Consider the following 17,788-nt stretch of genomic DNA (forward strand, 5'->3'; position numbering starts at 1 on the left):
GAATGCCTGTGCATCTGCTGAGGACCCGCCCCTCAGTGTGGGGTCCACTGACAAGAGCTCTTTTGATCTGCTGCAGTGAGGGGGAAGATTCACTGAGGGTGGGGTCATAGAGGGTGTGACTCCCTACGTCACTATGGAGGGACACTGCGCGCACGCGCGCTACAGACCGGGTTTGGCTGCAGCAGTGCCAGAGCTCCATCGCTGTCAAAACTTGGAAGCAATACTGACCACACCTCTCCATTCTGCCCCCGGACACCTGGTGCCTAGCAACACAGGAAGGGATGTAGGAAGTGGCCTCATACTGAATCAGAACATTGGGTCTGTCTAGCTCAATACTGTCTACTCTGACTGGCATTGATTCTCCATCTGTGCAACTTGTGCAAAGGAGGGCAACCAAAATGATCAAGGATCCGGAAACTAAGCCTTACGAGGAGTGCTTGAAGGAGCTGGGTATGTTTAGCCTGGAAAAGAGGAGGCTGATAGGAGATATGGTAGCCATCTTCAAATACCATATATTCTGGCATATAAGACGACTGGGCGTATAAGACGACCCCCAACTTTTCCAGTTAAAATATAGAGTTTGGGATATACTTGCCGTATAAGAAATACGACCCGGCGTATAAGATGCCCCTGACTTTTGAGAAGATTTTCCTGGGTTAAAAAGTAGTCTTATATGCAGGAATATACAGTATCTGAAAGGTTGTCACACGGGAGAGGGAATAAGTTTGTTTTCTCCTGCTCTGGAGGGTAGGATTCGAACCAATGGCTTCAAGTTGCAAGAAAGGAAATTCCAACTAAACATTCAGAAAAACTTTCTGATTCCCTCAGGAGGTGGTGGACTCTCCTTCCTTGGAGGTTTTTAAGCAGAGGTTGGATGGCCACCTGCCGGGGCAGCGCCATCACAAGCCCCCTCCTGGTACCAGGGGCGGCCCCCCGCCCCTTGGCATGCAGCGTTCCTCCATAGTGCTGCGTAGTGACGTAGCATGTCCCTACGTCACTACAGAGGGACGCTGCATGCACGCACGCTACGGAGCGGGTTTGGCTGCAGCGGCGCTGGAACTCCACTGCTGTCAAACTGTGAGCAAGCCATGGCACAGAGTGAGTTTTACAGGGCCGCCCTGTAAACCTCGCTCCACACCACGGCTTGCTCGCAGTTTGATGGTGGCTGAGCTCCAGCACCACCGCTGCTCTGTAGCACACAGTGTCGCTCCGTAGTGACATAGGGATACATCCCTACGTCACTACAGAGCGATGCTGAGTGCTATGGAGCGGGTTTGATGCTGCGAGCAGAAAGAATCAAAGCACAAGCCGAGCAAGCCGCCCTGTAAAACTCGCTCCGCGCCGCGGCTTGCTTGGCTCGCATTTTGATTCTTTCTGCTCAGGCGAGGCGAGGGGCAGGCCAGAGAGGGCCTCGCCCGAGCAGACAAAATCAAAGCGCGAGCCGAGCAAGTTGCCCTGTCTGCTCCGGCGATGAGAGGGGTGGGCACATGCGGTAGCCGTCGGTGGAGGTGGCGAGGGGGTGCCGTGCTGCCCCCGCAGAGTGGAGCCCGGGGTGCCCTGCCCCCGCCCCCCTATTGCAACGCCCCTGGCCAGGGATGCTTTAGCTGAGATTCCTGCATTGCAGGGTGTTGGACTAGATAAGCCTTGGGGTCCCTTCTAACTCTATAATTCCACGATTCTATGATTCTAGAGTTTCAGACAAGGAGTCTTTCTCAGCCCTGCCTGGAGACACCAGGGAATGAATCTGGGACTTTCTGCATGCAAAACAGATGGTCTTCCACTGTCCCGCCCCTTCCCTTAAATGTATCTCAGCATTTGTATGGATGGGGAAATGTTTCCATTATGTTCACTCTCAGTTTAATATTTTTCAAGTCTTACATTCACTCCTCCACACAAGTTTGTCATTTCTTTTTTAAAAAAAGCCCTCATGAAACTCACCAGCATTTTAGTGAGCATTTATCCTAGTATGCTGTCAGGCTTCGGGGAATCAGCTCCCTCCCACGGGGCAGCCCAGAATCAAAGAAACAATAGGAGTTCTTACCAAGCAATTTATTCGATAATTCACAGAGAATGAAGAAAATTCACAGAGAACTTCCCTAAAATGGTGTTCCTCCAACTGAGCTGCTCCCCACCCCTAGCAATGGCACTTCCCCTTATGGTGGCCGCCAAGGGCTAATAGTCTCTGATTCCGTTGTTCCTGCACTCTTAACAAACACTGAGTTCTGGGAGAAGGTTTTCAGAAGGGGTCAGAAATGTTCTCCAGTGATAACGTGTCAGCTGGCTGCTCTGTCTCTGTCTCCCCCTTCGCTTCTCCCAACACCTCCCAACTCTTCTGTTCACCTGTCTCTGATCTTCCTCAAACCACTGCGATAATTCAATACTGCCTTCCTCTTCTCTGGAAAGTTCAGGAGGAAGGGGTGGTGGTCTCCACCATACCTCCTCAGTCTCATCCCCCTCAGTCCAGTCCCTGACATATACCTCGCAAGGTGAATGCCTCGCACAGTGAAAAGCTTGCAAGACGAAAGGGGTTTGCATTTTTTTTGGTGCCTCGCAAGATGAATTTTTCTATGGCCGTGCTTCGCAAGACGACCTTTTTTCAATTTTTGTTTCAGCTTCCTTGGTTTCCGTCGCGCTTCACAAGATGACATTTTCGCAATACGAAGCGACTCGTGGAACGAATTAATTTCTCCTTGCGAGGCACCGCTGTACACATATTTGTATGCCATTACCCATAATAACATGCATTTTTATGTCTTGCTACCACTCAGCAGAGATTAGGGTTTGGTGTGCCACTTCTTTAACAGAACATTAAGGGTGCCCCCCCCCATAACATGAGAACTTGTGGGCACCCAATGAAGCTGAATGTTGGAGGATTCAGGGCAGAGGGGGAAAAAACACTTCCTTGTGCAGTGTATAGTTCAACTATGGAACTCACTCCCACAGTTGGCAGTGGAGGCCACCATTTTGGATGGCATTAAAAGAGGATTGGACAAACTCATGGAGGATAAAGCTATCAACAGCTACTAGCCGCAATAGCTGAGCTCCACCTCCCTGCAAAGTTTGGAGCCATGCAAATTGCAAATGACAGCTGTGCTTCGGTTCACGAATTGGTTCAAGAAGTGTGAATCAGGTAGTTTCTCCTTAAAATGCCACGGAAGAAATGTAATAACATATGATCTCATCTACCTGGGAGGACATGCCATGACACGGGTAGAGAATGGCTTTGTCGTCATCTTCTGCACCCTGGTCCAAACAGAAGCCACTGGCTTTGCTGTTGCGAACCTGAAATCAACATCAGGGGAGGAGGGGAAAAACAAGAGAAATTTAACCAATATTGTGATGTTCTGATGGATACCTTATATGATCCTAGCTCTGGGATGGGGAACTTCCAGGTGTTGATGGATTCCAACGCTCACCAACCCCGGCCAGAATAGGACGACGGGAGTTGAAGTGCAACAATATCTGGAGCAGTGGATGCCGCTTCATTTGAGCAAATGGGGTACTGGTCCACCAACCACCATGTGCCTTCAGCCAGGTCTCACCTGCCTGCCTTCTCACTTAAAACCAATCCAGGGGCTGGCAATGCCCGTCAGCTTCCTCTTCTTTGGTCTCAACATTGTCCTTCTATTCTAGAACAGAACAAGGAAGAGCATGGGGCTAGAACTACCATTAGTTGGCTCCACATTTCATGGGCTCTGGCTCCACCTACTGTTGAGCTCCTGGCCTTCAACCTTCCCCGTCTCAGTGGTTACCAATTAACACAGGCATGTCAAACCTGCGCCCCTCCAGATGTTTTGGCCTACAACTCCCATGATCCCTAGCTAGCAGGACCAGTGGTTGGGGAAGATGGGAATTGTAGTCCAAAACATCTGGAGGGCCGCAGGTTTGACATGCCTGAATTAACACTTATCTGGATGGCCTTGGTGTAGGGAAATTATCTAACCCAAAGCCTTAGTGGGGGGTGGGTCCTGCTTCAAGCACCTACATCTCCCAGCCGTCTTATACGTTCTCACAAATCTCCACAAAAAGCTTGCAATACCTTGAGAAGCAGAGTTTCAGGCAGGGGACATTCCTATCCCTGGCTGGGGGTGTCAGGGGTTGAACCTAGGACCTTCTGAGTGCAAGACAGGTGTTCTACCACTGAGCCACAGCCCTTCCCTGTTCTGGAGCAGCTTTAAACTTGTTTTTGAGCAAAGTAAATAGGATGCTAACCACCAGGGAGTTTCTCTGAAGGAAGAAAAACACACTCATTCACTTCTCCTGACACCCCATTAATCCTTCTTTTGCGTATCAGTTAGGGGCTGGAGAGCCAACTTGTTATTCTGCGAAAGCAGACACAAATTGTCCTTACAGGCAGAATAATCTATCTATCTATCTATCTATCTATCTATCTATCTATATCTATCTATCAATCATCTATCTATTCTGATGACTTGAACTGGACATTTATTTGCGGAGTACGACATGAAAGATGATGAATTAGGAATATGTATCCTAAACAGCCCAGTCCAAATTCTGCTCTGAATAACGCTGATGAGAAATCTGGATCCTATCTATTGGATGAAATCCATCACACTCCCTGAGTGCCACCTAAAGATAAGCACGCAGATCCCACTACAGATGAATGTCAGAAGAGACTTGCTGGGTCAGACCAATGATTCATCTGGTCCAGCACTTTGCTTGCCATCATGGACAACCACATCCTTCTAGGAAGCCCACAAGCAGAGCCTAAAGGACACTTGCCTTCGATGTCACGATGGGCACAAACTTGGAACTTGCTCCCACCAAAGGCAGGGGGTGGCCACCAACTTGGATGGCTTTAAAAGAGGACTAGACACATTCATATTTGACTGTCTACTAGTCACCACAGCATTGAGAGACCCCTGTCCCCCCTCACAGGGCTACAATTCACAGAGTGGTTTTACAATCAATCCCTCTTCTCAGGGAACTTTGGGAATTGTTGGTCTGGGAGTTGACTAGGGGGTCTCTCAACAACCTTAATGAACTATGCTTCCCAGAAGGCTTCGTGAAGAAGCAACGGCTATTTAAAGTGGTACAATACTTCTTCAAATGTACAGTGCAGATGGGGTCTATGTTCAGCTATGGAGAGGTACCCTGGCATCAAGCGATAAGTGCCTCTTCCAGGGAACTCTGGAAATCGTAGTTCTGGGGGGGGGGAATTAGGGTCTCCTAATCAGTTTCCTCACCTTTAAAAAACTTTTTTTTGGGGGGGGGGGAGCCATGGCTGTGAGCATCCTTGAAGTTTTCCGTCCCTTTCTGCTCTGAGCCACAATATAAATATTGTCTGACAGCACAGCATGCCATGAGGGCCACCCAACCTGCCTTCCCAAGCTGCTGCCAATTAAAGCATGCCAACTGTTAAGCGGTAGCAGAGTCAATTTACGACAAGCATGCTACCCAGGTATAAGGCAACGACAGGCATTTTACAACTCATCCTTAAAAAAATGTGACTTCAGTTGGTAGGAAATATATTTTTACAACCCTTTCAATATGTTTTATATCCACCTCAACATATTTAGTTCCTTCAGCCTCTGGATCTCAGTCTGGAGACTGGAGATTGTCAAAGAAGCCACAAAGCTGTGGCCCAGCGATGGGAAATTCATTCATAATTTCTTCTGAAATCACACTACCTGTGATATAGTCCAAACCAGCACATAGATTTCATAGAATCATGGAGTTGGAAGGGGCCACAAGTGTCATCTAGTCTAACACCCTGTGATCTTTTACCCAACATGGCGCTTGAACCCACGACCCTGAGATGAGTCTCATGCTCTACCAACTGATCTATTTAGGGGTTGAACATCTCTGATCCAAATCTGACACAAGCTCATGAGCCTGCCTTAAGGAAACAATTTCAGTCTCTGCCTTGCCAACCTGTTCCACCTGCAATATGGGATTTGAAATATTGTCCTACTTGCATCCCTTGCTCAGCTTTTTAAACACTCTTTCCTCCCCTCCTGGAAGGGGTGATCGCTGGTTCTTTCTGGTCAGGTACTGCAAGTTTCTTCAGGGGCAGAAGAGGGGGGGACCATGGGGGCAGTCCTCCCTGGGTGTCACCACTGAGGGGGGGTGACAAAATAGTGGGTGGCACTCACCGTGGCAGGGCCTGCAGCACACCTGAGCCACGTGTCTCTTCTGGGAGTGACGCAGTGGCTTGATCGCCCGCAGGCTCTGAACTGCCCCAAATGGTCTGCCCGCTGCCTCCCCCTCAGCTGTAGGGCAGCTGACTGGGAGGAGGCAGGCAGACTCCTCAGAATCCCTGCAGAACATTCTGCCCCGGCTTGCCCTGCCTTGCGGGTGGCTGGCCTCACCCCTGGGCACAGGGCACAAACACCACCACAGGCGCCCGATCGGCTTGCTCCACCACTGGGCCCCTTAAGGACCTCCTTTGCCTATGAAGAGGCTTGGAGGAAGATACCTGAGAGTCTCACTTAGAGAAAGAGCGGGCAGCATTTTTCATACTCCGAAAAGAAGGACTGATCGCTAAACCATACTTGCCAAGTTGCTGTCAGAGAAATAAAGGACCGGGCCGGAAATAGCAGACCGGAAGTAGCACTGCCGCCATTTTGGGACTGGGCGGAGCATGCTCAGAAGCGACTTTTGATGCTGCTTTGCCCAGTTCCAAAATGGCTGCCACGCCAGAAGTCGTACTGCAGCCATTTTGGAACTGGGCAGAGCAGCATCAAAAGTCGCTTCTGAGCATGCTCCGCCCAGTCCCAAAATGGCCGCCGGGCCAGAATAAACCGGGAAAAAACAAAAAAACCCTGTTTTTTCCAGCTAGGAACAGCTGGAAAAACGGGGATTTCCCGGGGAAAACGGGAGACTTGGCAGCTATGCACTAAACCACTCTGAAAATTATGAGAGGAACAGGATTCTTTGGGGGAAACCCGTGGCTATTTAAAGTGATACAATGCAGATTTAAATGTTTAGTGCATCTACTAATAAGAATTTCAAGCAGTCGTCTTTAGATACAATGGAGGGCGGGATCAAGGAAAGAAGTTAGATCTTATTGAATTGTATAGGGGGCACTGAAATAAGAAATGTTTAAGGTCCTCTGTCTCTTTCATACTGCAGGAACAGAGGCGCTGGTCAATAGGGATTTTAAGGTATATACCCTGGAGGAAAGCAGTGGGTAAAGTATGGAAGTGGGCCATAGAAAAAGCTCTCCTTAAAGCAGGCTCTGTCAGGTCGCCCAAATAATTAGCAAAAGACCTTACTGCCTTCACTCGAGGGAACCACATTGAGATACGAGCTGACTTGGAGAATGCCAAGTCCATAGCTTCATCTTTGGCTAGAATCCAGTTGTGAATTTTATCTTGGTCCCAGGATGACAACTCAGGAAATTTCTTTCTGACTATCGGTCGAATGAAGTATATTGTAACTCAGGAAATTCCGGAGGGAATAGCGAAACCTACGTTTCCGAGCACAGTTCAAAGTGTTGGTGCTGACCTTTAAAACCCTAAATGGCCTCGGTCCAGTATACCTGAAGGAGCGTCTCCACCCCCATCGTTCTGCCCGGACACTGAGGTCCAGCACCGAGGGCCTTCTGGCGGTTCCCTCATTGCGAGAAACCAAGTTGCAGGGAACCAGGCAGAGGGCCTTCTCGGTGGTGGCGCCCGCCCTGTGGAACGCCCTCCCATCAGATGTCAAAGAGAAAAACAGCTACCAGATTTTGAGAAGACATCTGAAGGCAGCCCTGTTTAGGGAGGCTTTTAATGTTTAATAGATTATTTTATTTCATTTTTCTGTTGGAAGCCGCCCAGAGTGGCTGGGGAAACCCAGCCAGATGGGCGGGGTATAAATAATAATAATAATAATAATAATAATAATAATAATAATAATAATAGTAATAATAGTAATAATAATAATAATTTGCAACCTATTAACTTGAGTAGCCATTGGCTACTTGCACATGGGACTAGTCAGGAGGAGGGGGACACACATAGAGGCACCTGCCCAGATCAAGGCCTGGCTGAGAGCCCTGGAAGAGCGAAACCTCCAGTTCTTAGATGAGCTTCACTGCCAAAGCAACATCTGTCTCTGGTCCACATTCCAGTACAAAAGCCCTCCTGAACTGGGGAAATGGAACAGTAATGCAGAGATGTGGCAGACATTTAGCACCATGCATTACCTCCCCATAAGTGATGGTATTGTTGTAAATTCTCATCTCGGGATAGACATTCTCCAAGTACCACTTAAAACTTCGGCACTGAAGACGTTGCCGCAGAGCAATTCTTTCAGAAACATCTCCAAAGTCAACTCCGGGGTTCTGCAAAAAACAAACAAACAAACAAACAAAAAACAAAAACCCACAGGCCAACAGGAACGTATAAACACAGAAATCCTATTAGGCCATTTTCCAGTCAATTTCATTATTTGAAAAATGCTCATTGTTCATTTTGTTTACAAGCAGATCTCTCTCTCTCTCTCTCTCTCTCTCTCTCTCTCTCTCTCTCTCTCTCTCTCTCTCTCTCTCTCTCTCTCATACTCCCCCCCGCAACCCTCTCTTGCCATGTAAGTAGCTACTCAGTCTACAACTGTCCTTGAGAACAGGGAATAAATATGAATGAACCTTTGGTAGCAGAAAAGAAGATGATCTGAAGTGGGGGTGGAGAAGGAGAATGTAAAAGTTTGGCTACCACAGCATTCAATTTACTGTCTGCAGGCAAGAAACAAGCAAACAAGCAGGCAAAGCTGTACAGAATTAGGTGAAGGAAAGATGCCAGCTTGTTAAAAGAATGCCTTGTAAACAGATTTGTGCTGAGTTCAAAATACACATGTAAATGTATGCTCCAGTGAGCATATGGAGTTCCCATGTGAGATCATGCTCCCTTGGTTCATTTCAGTGGAGAGAGCAGCTCTTTTTGAACTGCATTGTGATACCCCCTCCATTGCAATGAATAGGGGAAATCCTTGATGAGAGGCTCTAGGGCTGGATCTACATTGCTTTGTAAAAACGCTATTAAAGGCTATTTAAAAAGTTAGACTGTATAGCTATCAATGCAATTTCCCATTGTTGATGGGTAGCTCTGCAGCGCCCTCTGGTGTCACGTTTTTATAATGCATTTTTAACATTATAACTGACCAGTGTAGATTCGCCCCAGGTGTGTCTTGGAGGTTCTGCACATAGAAAGAATTATGAAGCATCACAAAGGGGAAAGGAGATACTTGGGAGCGAGGGCTTCACCACTTTCTTGTCCAGTATCTCCATTTGCCCCATTATTTATTTATTTATTTGTTGTTGTTGTTGTTGTTGTTGTTGTTGTTATGATGCCATTAATAATTAATTAATTAAATGTGTATACTGCCCTATATCCTAAAGAAACCTGTAGATCTCAGGTTGGTTCACGACACAGAATCACAGTATAAAAAACAGAAAATACATAATATTATGTCCTTCATCATAAGGTCTTTGGGCAGGTTACAGCAATTTTAAAAGTTCAGCATTAAAAACAGCGTAAAACAAATCACAGTCAAAGCAATAGGGTGCAGCCTGGAAAAAATATATCTATCTCAGGTGTCACAGGCAGGGGAATCTCACAACCTCGGAGCTGGCACAGAGAATGTCCTTTTCTAGTCCACCCCCTCACCAACTTCTGAGGGAGGTGAAACTACCAAGAGGTAGTATGGAAGGAAAGACCACTCTCTGGTCTTTCACATACCTGAGGCCAAAGTATTGTTCACCCTTTTTCCAATTCACTGATAAAACCACTTCCGCATTCGCACGGAGGTGGTGTTGTGGGCTGGCCCCGACCGAACTCTCGCGATGGGGGCTGAGTGCTCAGCCCCCTCGCGAGGGGGGAGTTCCCGCCTCCGTCAGACCCGGGCCGACCAATAGGGTCGGCCGGGAGGCGGGGCTTCAGTCCTTTTAAGCGAGCCAGAGGCGGGAACTCAGCCTCTTTTTGCCCCGGCTCCTGGGGGCTCGAGTGGCAGTTAGGCATTGGAAATTTGCATAAAGTAGATGGGGGGCAGATTACGTCATCCTCTGCCCAGAAATTGGAGAATTGGTTCCGTTAAAGGGATTCCGGGGGGCGGTAGCTTTGTCCTGAGCCTGCGGAGGTCAGGGCCTTATGGCACCCCCCAACGGTGGCCACAGGAGGCGTCCCAGTAGATGTACATCACTGGGTTCCTTTCTGGTGGTTAATTTCTCCCAGACTGTAACACACGGGTTACAGTCGGATATAGTCGGTTAGGTTCCAATGCCTAAGCCAATACCGCTCCACATCCAAAACCAATAAAGTTGTGGCCTTTTCACCCACTTAAACTTATTCATTGTGTCCTGTGTCTTATTTCTCGTGAAGGGAGGGGCATTGCCACGCAACCCCCATGCCTCAATTCACCCCCAGCTTGAGGACCAATGGATAGTTGAACGATTTAAAAGTATTTGAGTCTTGTTTTTCACTTGTGTAGGGGTCTCTTTAGGTTGTTATTGATGGTGTTTATCGTAATTTGTTTCAGCATCTCTATTGTGCCTTATGTCACTTTGAATAATTTCCACTATAATGTGCTTTAATTTTGTAGTTTTATGCTGTGAACTGCCCTGAGATCTTCGGATGAAGGACTATACAATCAATCAATCAATCAGTCTCCCATTCCCTCATATTTTTCAGTTTTCTTTCCCAGATGATCCTCAACACTTTTTGCCTACTGAACATAGTAATACAGATTTGGCGTATTTTTTGTGTGCTTTGGGTCCCCCAAGTACACTGATACAGAACCTGCCTCTTGTTTTTCACTGCCCCCATTTCGGCTATTTTTGTCAGCGCTCAGCACCTGAATTCAATATTAGAGGGAGTGATAGACGGATCAATAGACAATTTAAAAGCCACTGTGAATCCACCGTTGCAAAGCAGTTGTGTTCCAAAGGAAGGGAAATGGTAGTTATTTTAGTGATGTTTAAAAACCATTTTCTTTTCTGGAAGGCTGGTTTATGTCTGATAAAGCAATGTGCCTTTATTTTTCTTTCCCTAAAGGCCTGCTTTATAGCTCATTGGAGAAAATGATCATATGAAAGTAATGGAAGAGAAGAAAAGACCGAAGGTTTTCATCACACTTAAGTGCTTGCCGCAAGGGCCATTTGTAAACATCTCAAGCCTAGTTTTGGTGCAAACCTTGCCTTGGCTTCTGTATCCTGAATCAGACAGGACAACAGAGGGAAAATGACTTTGCCATCCCACGAGAAAGATGACTCAAGATTAAAAAATGTTATGGGAAAACAGATATTTATTAAAATATAACAGACTAGGGCAGACATCCCCAAACTTCGGCCCTCCAGATGTTTTGGACTACAATTCCCATCTTCCCCGACCACTGGTCCTGTTAGCTAGGGATCATGGGAGTTGTAGGCCAAAACATCTGGAGGGCCGCAGTTTGGGAATGCCTGGACTAGGGGATGGCAAATTAACCAAATAATACACACCTGGGCAGGTGAATAGCAATAAAAGGAATGGGGATTCAATCTGTCCCATCTACTGGGCAAGTTTACAGACACGCGCTGTAAATAGCAAGATTTGTTTAGATTCCCGCCATTGGTATGACTCAGACATGCACGGTGTAGCTCCATTGGCCAAACTTCACCCCAATGTGCATGGCCAACCCAACCCAAATTGCCTCATAGGCCATACTTAAACCTGTTCACCTGCCCAGACAAAATGTCAATTGAGCCAGATTAAGGTCTCCGGTCACACAGGTGACGCCCAACAGTGTGGAGTAGACGAAAAAGAGGAGACCCAGAGCCAAACAATGACTCCCTCAAAGACTCAGTCCCCAAAGAAAGGGCCACTAGCAATCCCATACTGCAAAGGGAAGGGTGGTGGGTGCCAACAAAAGAAGAGGGAAGAGCGTGGGGCAGAGATACGGTAGCTTCAGTCTCTGCCTAACTGGGCAGAACTGCCCACATGCTCAACCACATTTCTTCCCTGGCTAAACCATCTCTCCTCTTCTCCTGGGGAAAGAGGATGTGGTCAATGGGGGTGGCATTCTGAGCATGTGCAGAGTTCCTTTTCTTCACCACTGCATAAGAGCCACTTCGCATTTTACCTGAAACTCCAGATACACCAAATGCTCCAGGTTTCTTTGGACTGTACATCTATCAGCTCCAGCCAGCAAGGCTCAGGGAGGTTGCCGTCCAACAACATGGGAACCAGAGCTTGGAAAGTTCATTTTTAAAAGGAGCTAGTTTAAAAGGAGCTAGTTCTGGTTCAACATGGCCTCAGCAAGGGGCAGCAGCTATGGCAATTAAAGGGCAACAGATGCAAGGATGCTGTTCAGAGAAGACTGAATATTCTCAGGTCCATCATCAACCTACAACTTCCAGGATGTGTGTGTGTGTGTGTGTGCGCGCGCGCACCAGCAACTGTCAACAACTCTGCAATGTCTTTGAGAGCCTTCTCAGCCTGCCCTTACCGTCATTGGTATGTTCCACGCCATGTAAACATGCGACTTGAAGTCGTCCATCCAGACTTCAGCAGCACGTAACGCGTTGCGCTTTGCATAGTAGTCAATGTCGTTGTTGTAAGGTTTCTTGGTGCGCTCAATGTGGGCGACTCGGGAGCAAGGCAGCACCTCCATGCTTCCGCCACACTGCCAGACCTGTGACGATGCAAAGAACAAAGGGAGGGAGGAATGAACTAAGGCAGCAAGACGGGAGCTGGCGAAGCGGCAGGTGAAGGCAGTGGAATCTCAGCCAGGGTTTCAAATGTGGGGCTCCAGGGCCTTAAACATTCACCCCAGTCCACATCTGATCTGATCTGATCAGATATAAAGACACAGAGTTACATATGAAAATGTTACACTAATACAAAGGTACTAATATTTATAAATCAATGTCCATTCATTTTCCTTCTGATACACACTCCCTCTCAGCCTCTGGTTTCTTACTCAGGATCCATACAAACTCTCAGTTCACCTACAAAATCTCACAACAATAATGAGTTCATGGAAGCAGCAGACATCGGCCTTAACCATCAGCTTTCCAAACTTTTCATGTTGGTGACACACTTTTTTGACATGCATCATTCAGTTTTAGTAGCAAATCGGAGGTTAAACGAGCCCCCTTTCAGCCTAGGGAGGAGCGCAGGGAGTGTTTGTGCAACACATCTACACACTGCAGCCAACACAGCATTTCACCAGGTCCCAAACCCTCCCCCTGCCAGAAACACACATCTCATTTACCAGCAAGTTCTGCACTGTGACCAGCCACCCCCTGCATCCTTCACATCTTTGGTGACAAAGAAAAACTATTTCACAAATGGCCGAACAAAATGCTACACTGCTTTTTCAAATTTATTTTGCTAAATGATATTTATTTCCCCATTGCCATTCCCTAGCAGTTGCATGCTAAATCACCAGCCCCGCAAATTTGCATTTGATTAAAGGAAGACATATTGGAGGTGGGGGGGGGGGACATAAATCGGGACAGACGTACGTCCATAATTTCTGCAGCAAAAGGAATGAGCATTGGGGTGCAGAAAGAAATGGGTTCGTTTTAATAAGCTGAATGAAAAATGTCAACGACAAAAAAAGTCAGTGCATTGGTCATGCTCCGGGTTCCATTGCGAACTTCCGAGAAGCTGATCCAAGTTTAAAAGGAGAGCTTGCTAGCGTCATGTACCAGGGGTCAGATCCCTGCCTGATGGGGGTGAGACTTTTGAACGTAAAGGGGCAGGGAACATAGGAGCAGCCCCAGAAGCACTCTTATCAGATGAGCTCCCAGGACCAGTGCCCTATCCCATGGGTGTAGGCAGGATTTATGTGGGGGTGGGTGGGGGGGTGGGTTGGTTGGTTGGTCAGGACACTCAATTGTCATCATCCTCTGTTTGGCTCTGTCTAGCAGATTTGGTATGAAATGTCTCAACAAGAGTTGTTTAAAATTACTTTCTTTTGACTCCAAGTGCTCGGAAAAATCTGTCAAAATCTTTCCACAATTTCTACTTTTAGTTAAGTATTTTTATTTATTTACTTGATTTTTTTTGGGGGGGGGGAGCAGCTGCCACCCAGCGCATGACCCTACCCACTGTTGCAGAAGCAGATGACTGGAGAAGGCTGGCCCCCTTTAAGTCATCTTGCAGCACAGGTGATGCTAATAATCAGGCTGTACCCGGTGACTGAGCCACAAAAGGGCTCAGTCACCTTATTATTTATTATTTCATAAAATTTATGTACTGCCTGATTGTAAACAAACAACTAACTAACTAACTAACTAACTAATGGTTTACAAAACGATAAAATAAAGAAAGCACACACACAACCTGAGCCTATGATGGTTCACAGCATTACCATCACAAGAAGGCTTTGCTTCCCCCCTTAGCTGCAGCCTTGGATTCAAACAGAAATCAAACATTGCTCTGTCTCTGTTTCCAGCTTGCTGCTCTGTTTCTAGCTCACATCACTCCAACTCTCTGCTTTCAACTCTGGCTTTGCCTTTCCAACTACCTGTGAGCATAGCTGCCAAGTTTTCCCTTTTCTCGCGAGGAAGCCTATTCAGCATAAGGGAATTTCCCTTAAAAAAAGGGAGAACTTGGCAGCTATGCCTGTGAGTTGGGGGAGACGGCTGTACCCATTTGCCATTTTGCACAGAGCCCATTCCTTTGTTCCCTTAATGACCGATTTCCTCACCAGGAAGCTGTCCTGGCTGTTCCAAAACTGAGAAAGGGGCCCAGGTGTTAGAAGGGGGTTGGCATACAGCCTACCCCTCAACTCTTAACAATACATAGCTAGGTGCAGTAATGTCTTTCTTTACTGTAGCAAGGGAAAGCTAGGAACTGCTACAAAGGGGGAGGTTTTTTGTTTTTTTTTAAGTGTGTGTGCAGTGTGGTGTAGTGGTTAAGAGCGGTAGACTCGTAATCTGGGGAACCGGGTTCGTGTCTCCGCTCCTCCACATGCAGCTGCTGGGTGACCTTGGGCTAGTCACACTTCTCTGAAGTCTCTCAGCCCCACTCACCTCACAGAGTGTCTGTTGTGGGGGAGGAGGAGAAAGGAGATTGTTAGCCGCTTTGAGACTCCTTCGGGTAGTGATAAAGCTGGATATCAAATCCAAACTCTTCTTCTTCTTACTAGAAGCAGAAAGTGAGGTAGTAACTACAAGGAGCCTCTTCAGCTGTAGCAGCTGTTGAAATGGAGAAGTCAGTACAGACACTTTGAGACTTCATTACCATTTCTTCATTAAGACGATAGCATGTGGATTATTTCTTATTTACAAATTAAGGACCATAGCTGATCTTATAAATAGCCTGCCTATTTTAAATTATGTTTGCTGCAGTTCATGTCCACATACTTCTTTAAATGTTATATAAGGCAGATTTATTCCCCCCCTCCAAGATGGATGGTTATGCAATATGTTGAAACTAAAAAAGCACTAAAGCACTGTGTTAAAGGAAATGGTCCAACTCGTCTATATTGTTGTTTACTGAAGATAAATTCTCAGCAGTCAAGGGGAAGCAGACACCTGGCTTTGGTGGAGAGAGAAAGAAAATATGACTTCCATAGGATGGAGAATGTTTTTCTTGTTGGAAAAAGTGAGTGTTGCTTAGAAGTGGGCACAGATGTGCTCAATGATGCGATGTCGCTAGCCATTGATACTTTGCCCCATCTGCTGCTCTCCATTCAGGGCAAATATATAGATTGGTTGATGATGGGTTACAAGAATCCACCACGAGCTATGATCAATAAGGCCTGGAAAGAAACCTTTCACTATATAAAACAATGGGCAGAGAGATCTGAACCATTGATCTGGTCCCTAGTCGTTTTTTCCTTCCTGGGGCAAAATGTCTTCTGTCGTGCAGGGTATTTTACAGTATTTGTTTTAAATATGGACAGTGCACTCCCCAATTCAGAAGTTTCAGAGCAGAGAACAATAAAGGCCATGAAACAGTGACAGTACAGTATTTTTTTCATTTTTAAAGCTAAAAATAAAATTAAAAAATCAGCAGGACAGATTAAAAGAAAATACTACAGCGGACATCCTGGCATACTCAAAAATTAAGAGCCTTTGTTTCTGCTATTTGTTTGGGATCATAGGAAACTGCCTTATACTGAATTCAGACAATTGGTCCGCCTAGTTCAGTATTGTGAATTCTGACAAAATGTCTGCAAAAGGATGCCTGTGCATCTACAGCTGTTCATTCACTGGCTTTCAACCAGATCATGTGGGGTTCAATAGTGTCCTGGAAGCCTTTATGCATATAGATGAACATTGAGGGTGGAGCTGATTCTTGAAGAGGCATCTGAAGAGGCAAACATTCCTCTGAGCTTTCTAATCTAATTGTTTCAATTGCTCTTTTAATTGTTTTAATAGTCGTACTTTTAATGGACCTGTTTTACTGCATATTTTCATTATGGATGTTTTTGTTGTATTGTGCATTTTAATTATATGTGGATACCTTATAATTTGGGACGCGGGTGGCGCTGTGGGTGAGCTCCCGTTGCTCGGTCCCAGCTCCTGCCAACCTAGCAGTTCGAAAGCACGTCAAAGTGGAAGCAGATAAATAGGTACCACTCTGGCGGGAAGGTAAACGGCGTTTCCGTGTGCTGCTCTGGTTCGCCAGAAGCAGCTTTGTCATGCTTGCCACATGACCCAGAAGCTGTCTGCGGACAAACGCCGGCTCCCTCGGCCTATAGAGCGAGATGAGTGCCGCAACCCCAGAGTCAGACACGACTGGACCTAATGGCCAGGGGTTCCTTTACCTTTACCTTATAATTGATTTTATACTTGCAAATGGTTTAGAAGCCATTTAGCAATGCAAGTGGTATAGAAACGAAATAATAATAATAATAATAATAATAATAATAATAATAATAATAATAGGCAAGACTGATGTATGTGGTACTATTACTTCCCATAATCTGGACACTACTACTGGTTTTTAGTACCCTGGTGCTGTAATTGAAAACTGATATTTCTCTGCCTTGCCTTTGCAGATCTGTTTTCTAGATCTGTGATGTATTGTTTTGCTTTCAATCATTCCGTTATTCTCTGGAGTGAAAGGCAGTATAGAAGCTGCATAATAAAACAAATAATAAATAAAACAAGTGCAGTTGCCTTGATACATGTTGTTCTTCACTCAGAAGAGGAGTGGAGCAGCCATTGGGTGATGGGTGCCATCATTAACGTCCCGGAAAATGGTGCATTTTGCCTTGGGAAGGGGGCCTGCAAATCCACTTCAGATTCCATTGAATCAATTGGCTGGCAACTCTGGGCACTGATTTATCAGGACTGTTTGATAATGTATCAGATGTTGGGCTAGCTGAGGACCAAAGACTGTGCCATTGAGGAGAGCAATTTCTGCTGTTAACTCCCAATATAAATATTGTCCTTTTGATGTCAATAAACAAGCCTGGTAGAAACATGAGTGTTGTTGCATTACCTTAACTGTGCAGCTGCTAATTAGCCCAATCAACTTGGCAAAGCTTGACTCTTAACAGAGCTGCAGGCAGATCAAGCAACCCCCTGGTGCACACAGTTACCCCAATGCAGGATTATAGCCTTGAGCAATACTGTTTGCATTTTATGCATTGTGGTTAGCTTTGGAGAATACCTGCAAGTTTGAGACAGGGTGTCTTATATTGCCACTACATGGTACTGGGTTTAATTTTCCCTGGCAGCACATTTCCGATAGCCTAAGGAGACTTCCGCTTTGGGTTTTTCTTCAAACCGAATATGCAAATTGTAGACACAGAGGAAGAAGTGTACTGCATTCAGAAGGGATGGACAACAACTCTTCAAGGTTCCAGTCCGCTATTTATTGGCCCCTGAAACAGAACACCCCAC

The 17,788-nt window shown here is 46.3% G+C and overlaps 1 protein-coding gene across 1 annotated transcript in view; it reads right to left on the reverse strand.

Annotated features, from left to right (window-relative positions):
* Positions 1 to 17,788, reverse strand: part of GALNT9 (polypeptide N-acetylgalactosaminyltransferase 9) — an 87,427-nt gene that overhangs the window by 14,534 nt on the left and 55,105 nt on the right. The window contains exons 2-4 of the mRNA XM_060269465.2: positions 12,427 to 12,612; positions 8,153 to 8,290; positions 3,187 to 3,282 (exon numbers count right to left, since the gene is read on the reverse strand). Coding sequence (XP_060125448.2) covers positions 3,187 to 3,282; positions 8,153 to 8,290; positions 12,427 to 12,612 — 420 coding nt within the window. The remainder of the gene's footprint in view (positions 1 to 3,186; positions 3,283 to 8,152; positions 8,291 to 12,426; positions 12,613 to 17,788) is intronic.

The sequence above is a fragment of the Zootoca vivipara genome, chromosome 16 (assembly GCF_965207765.1).
Source record: "Zootoca vivipara chromosome 16, rZooViv2.hap1.1, whole genome shotgun sequence".
Lineage (NCBI taxonomy): Eukaryota > Metazoa > Chordata > Lepidosauria > Squamata > Lacertidae > Zootoca > Zootoca vivipara.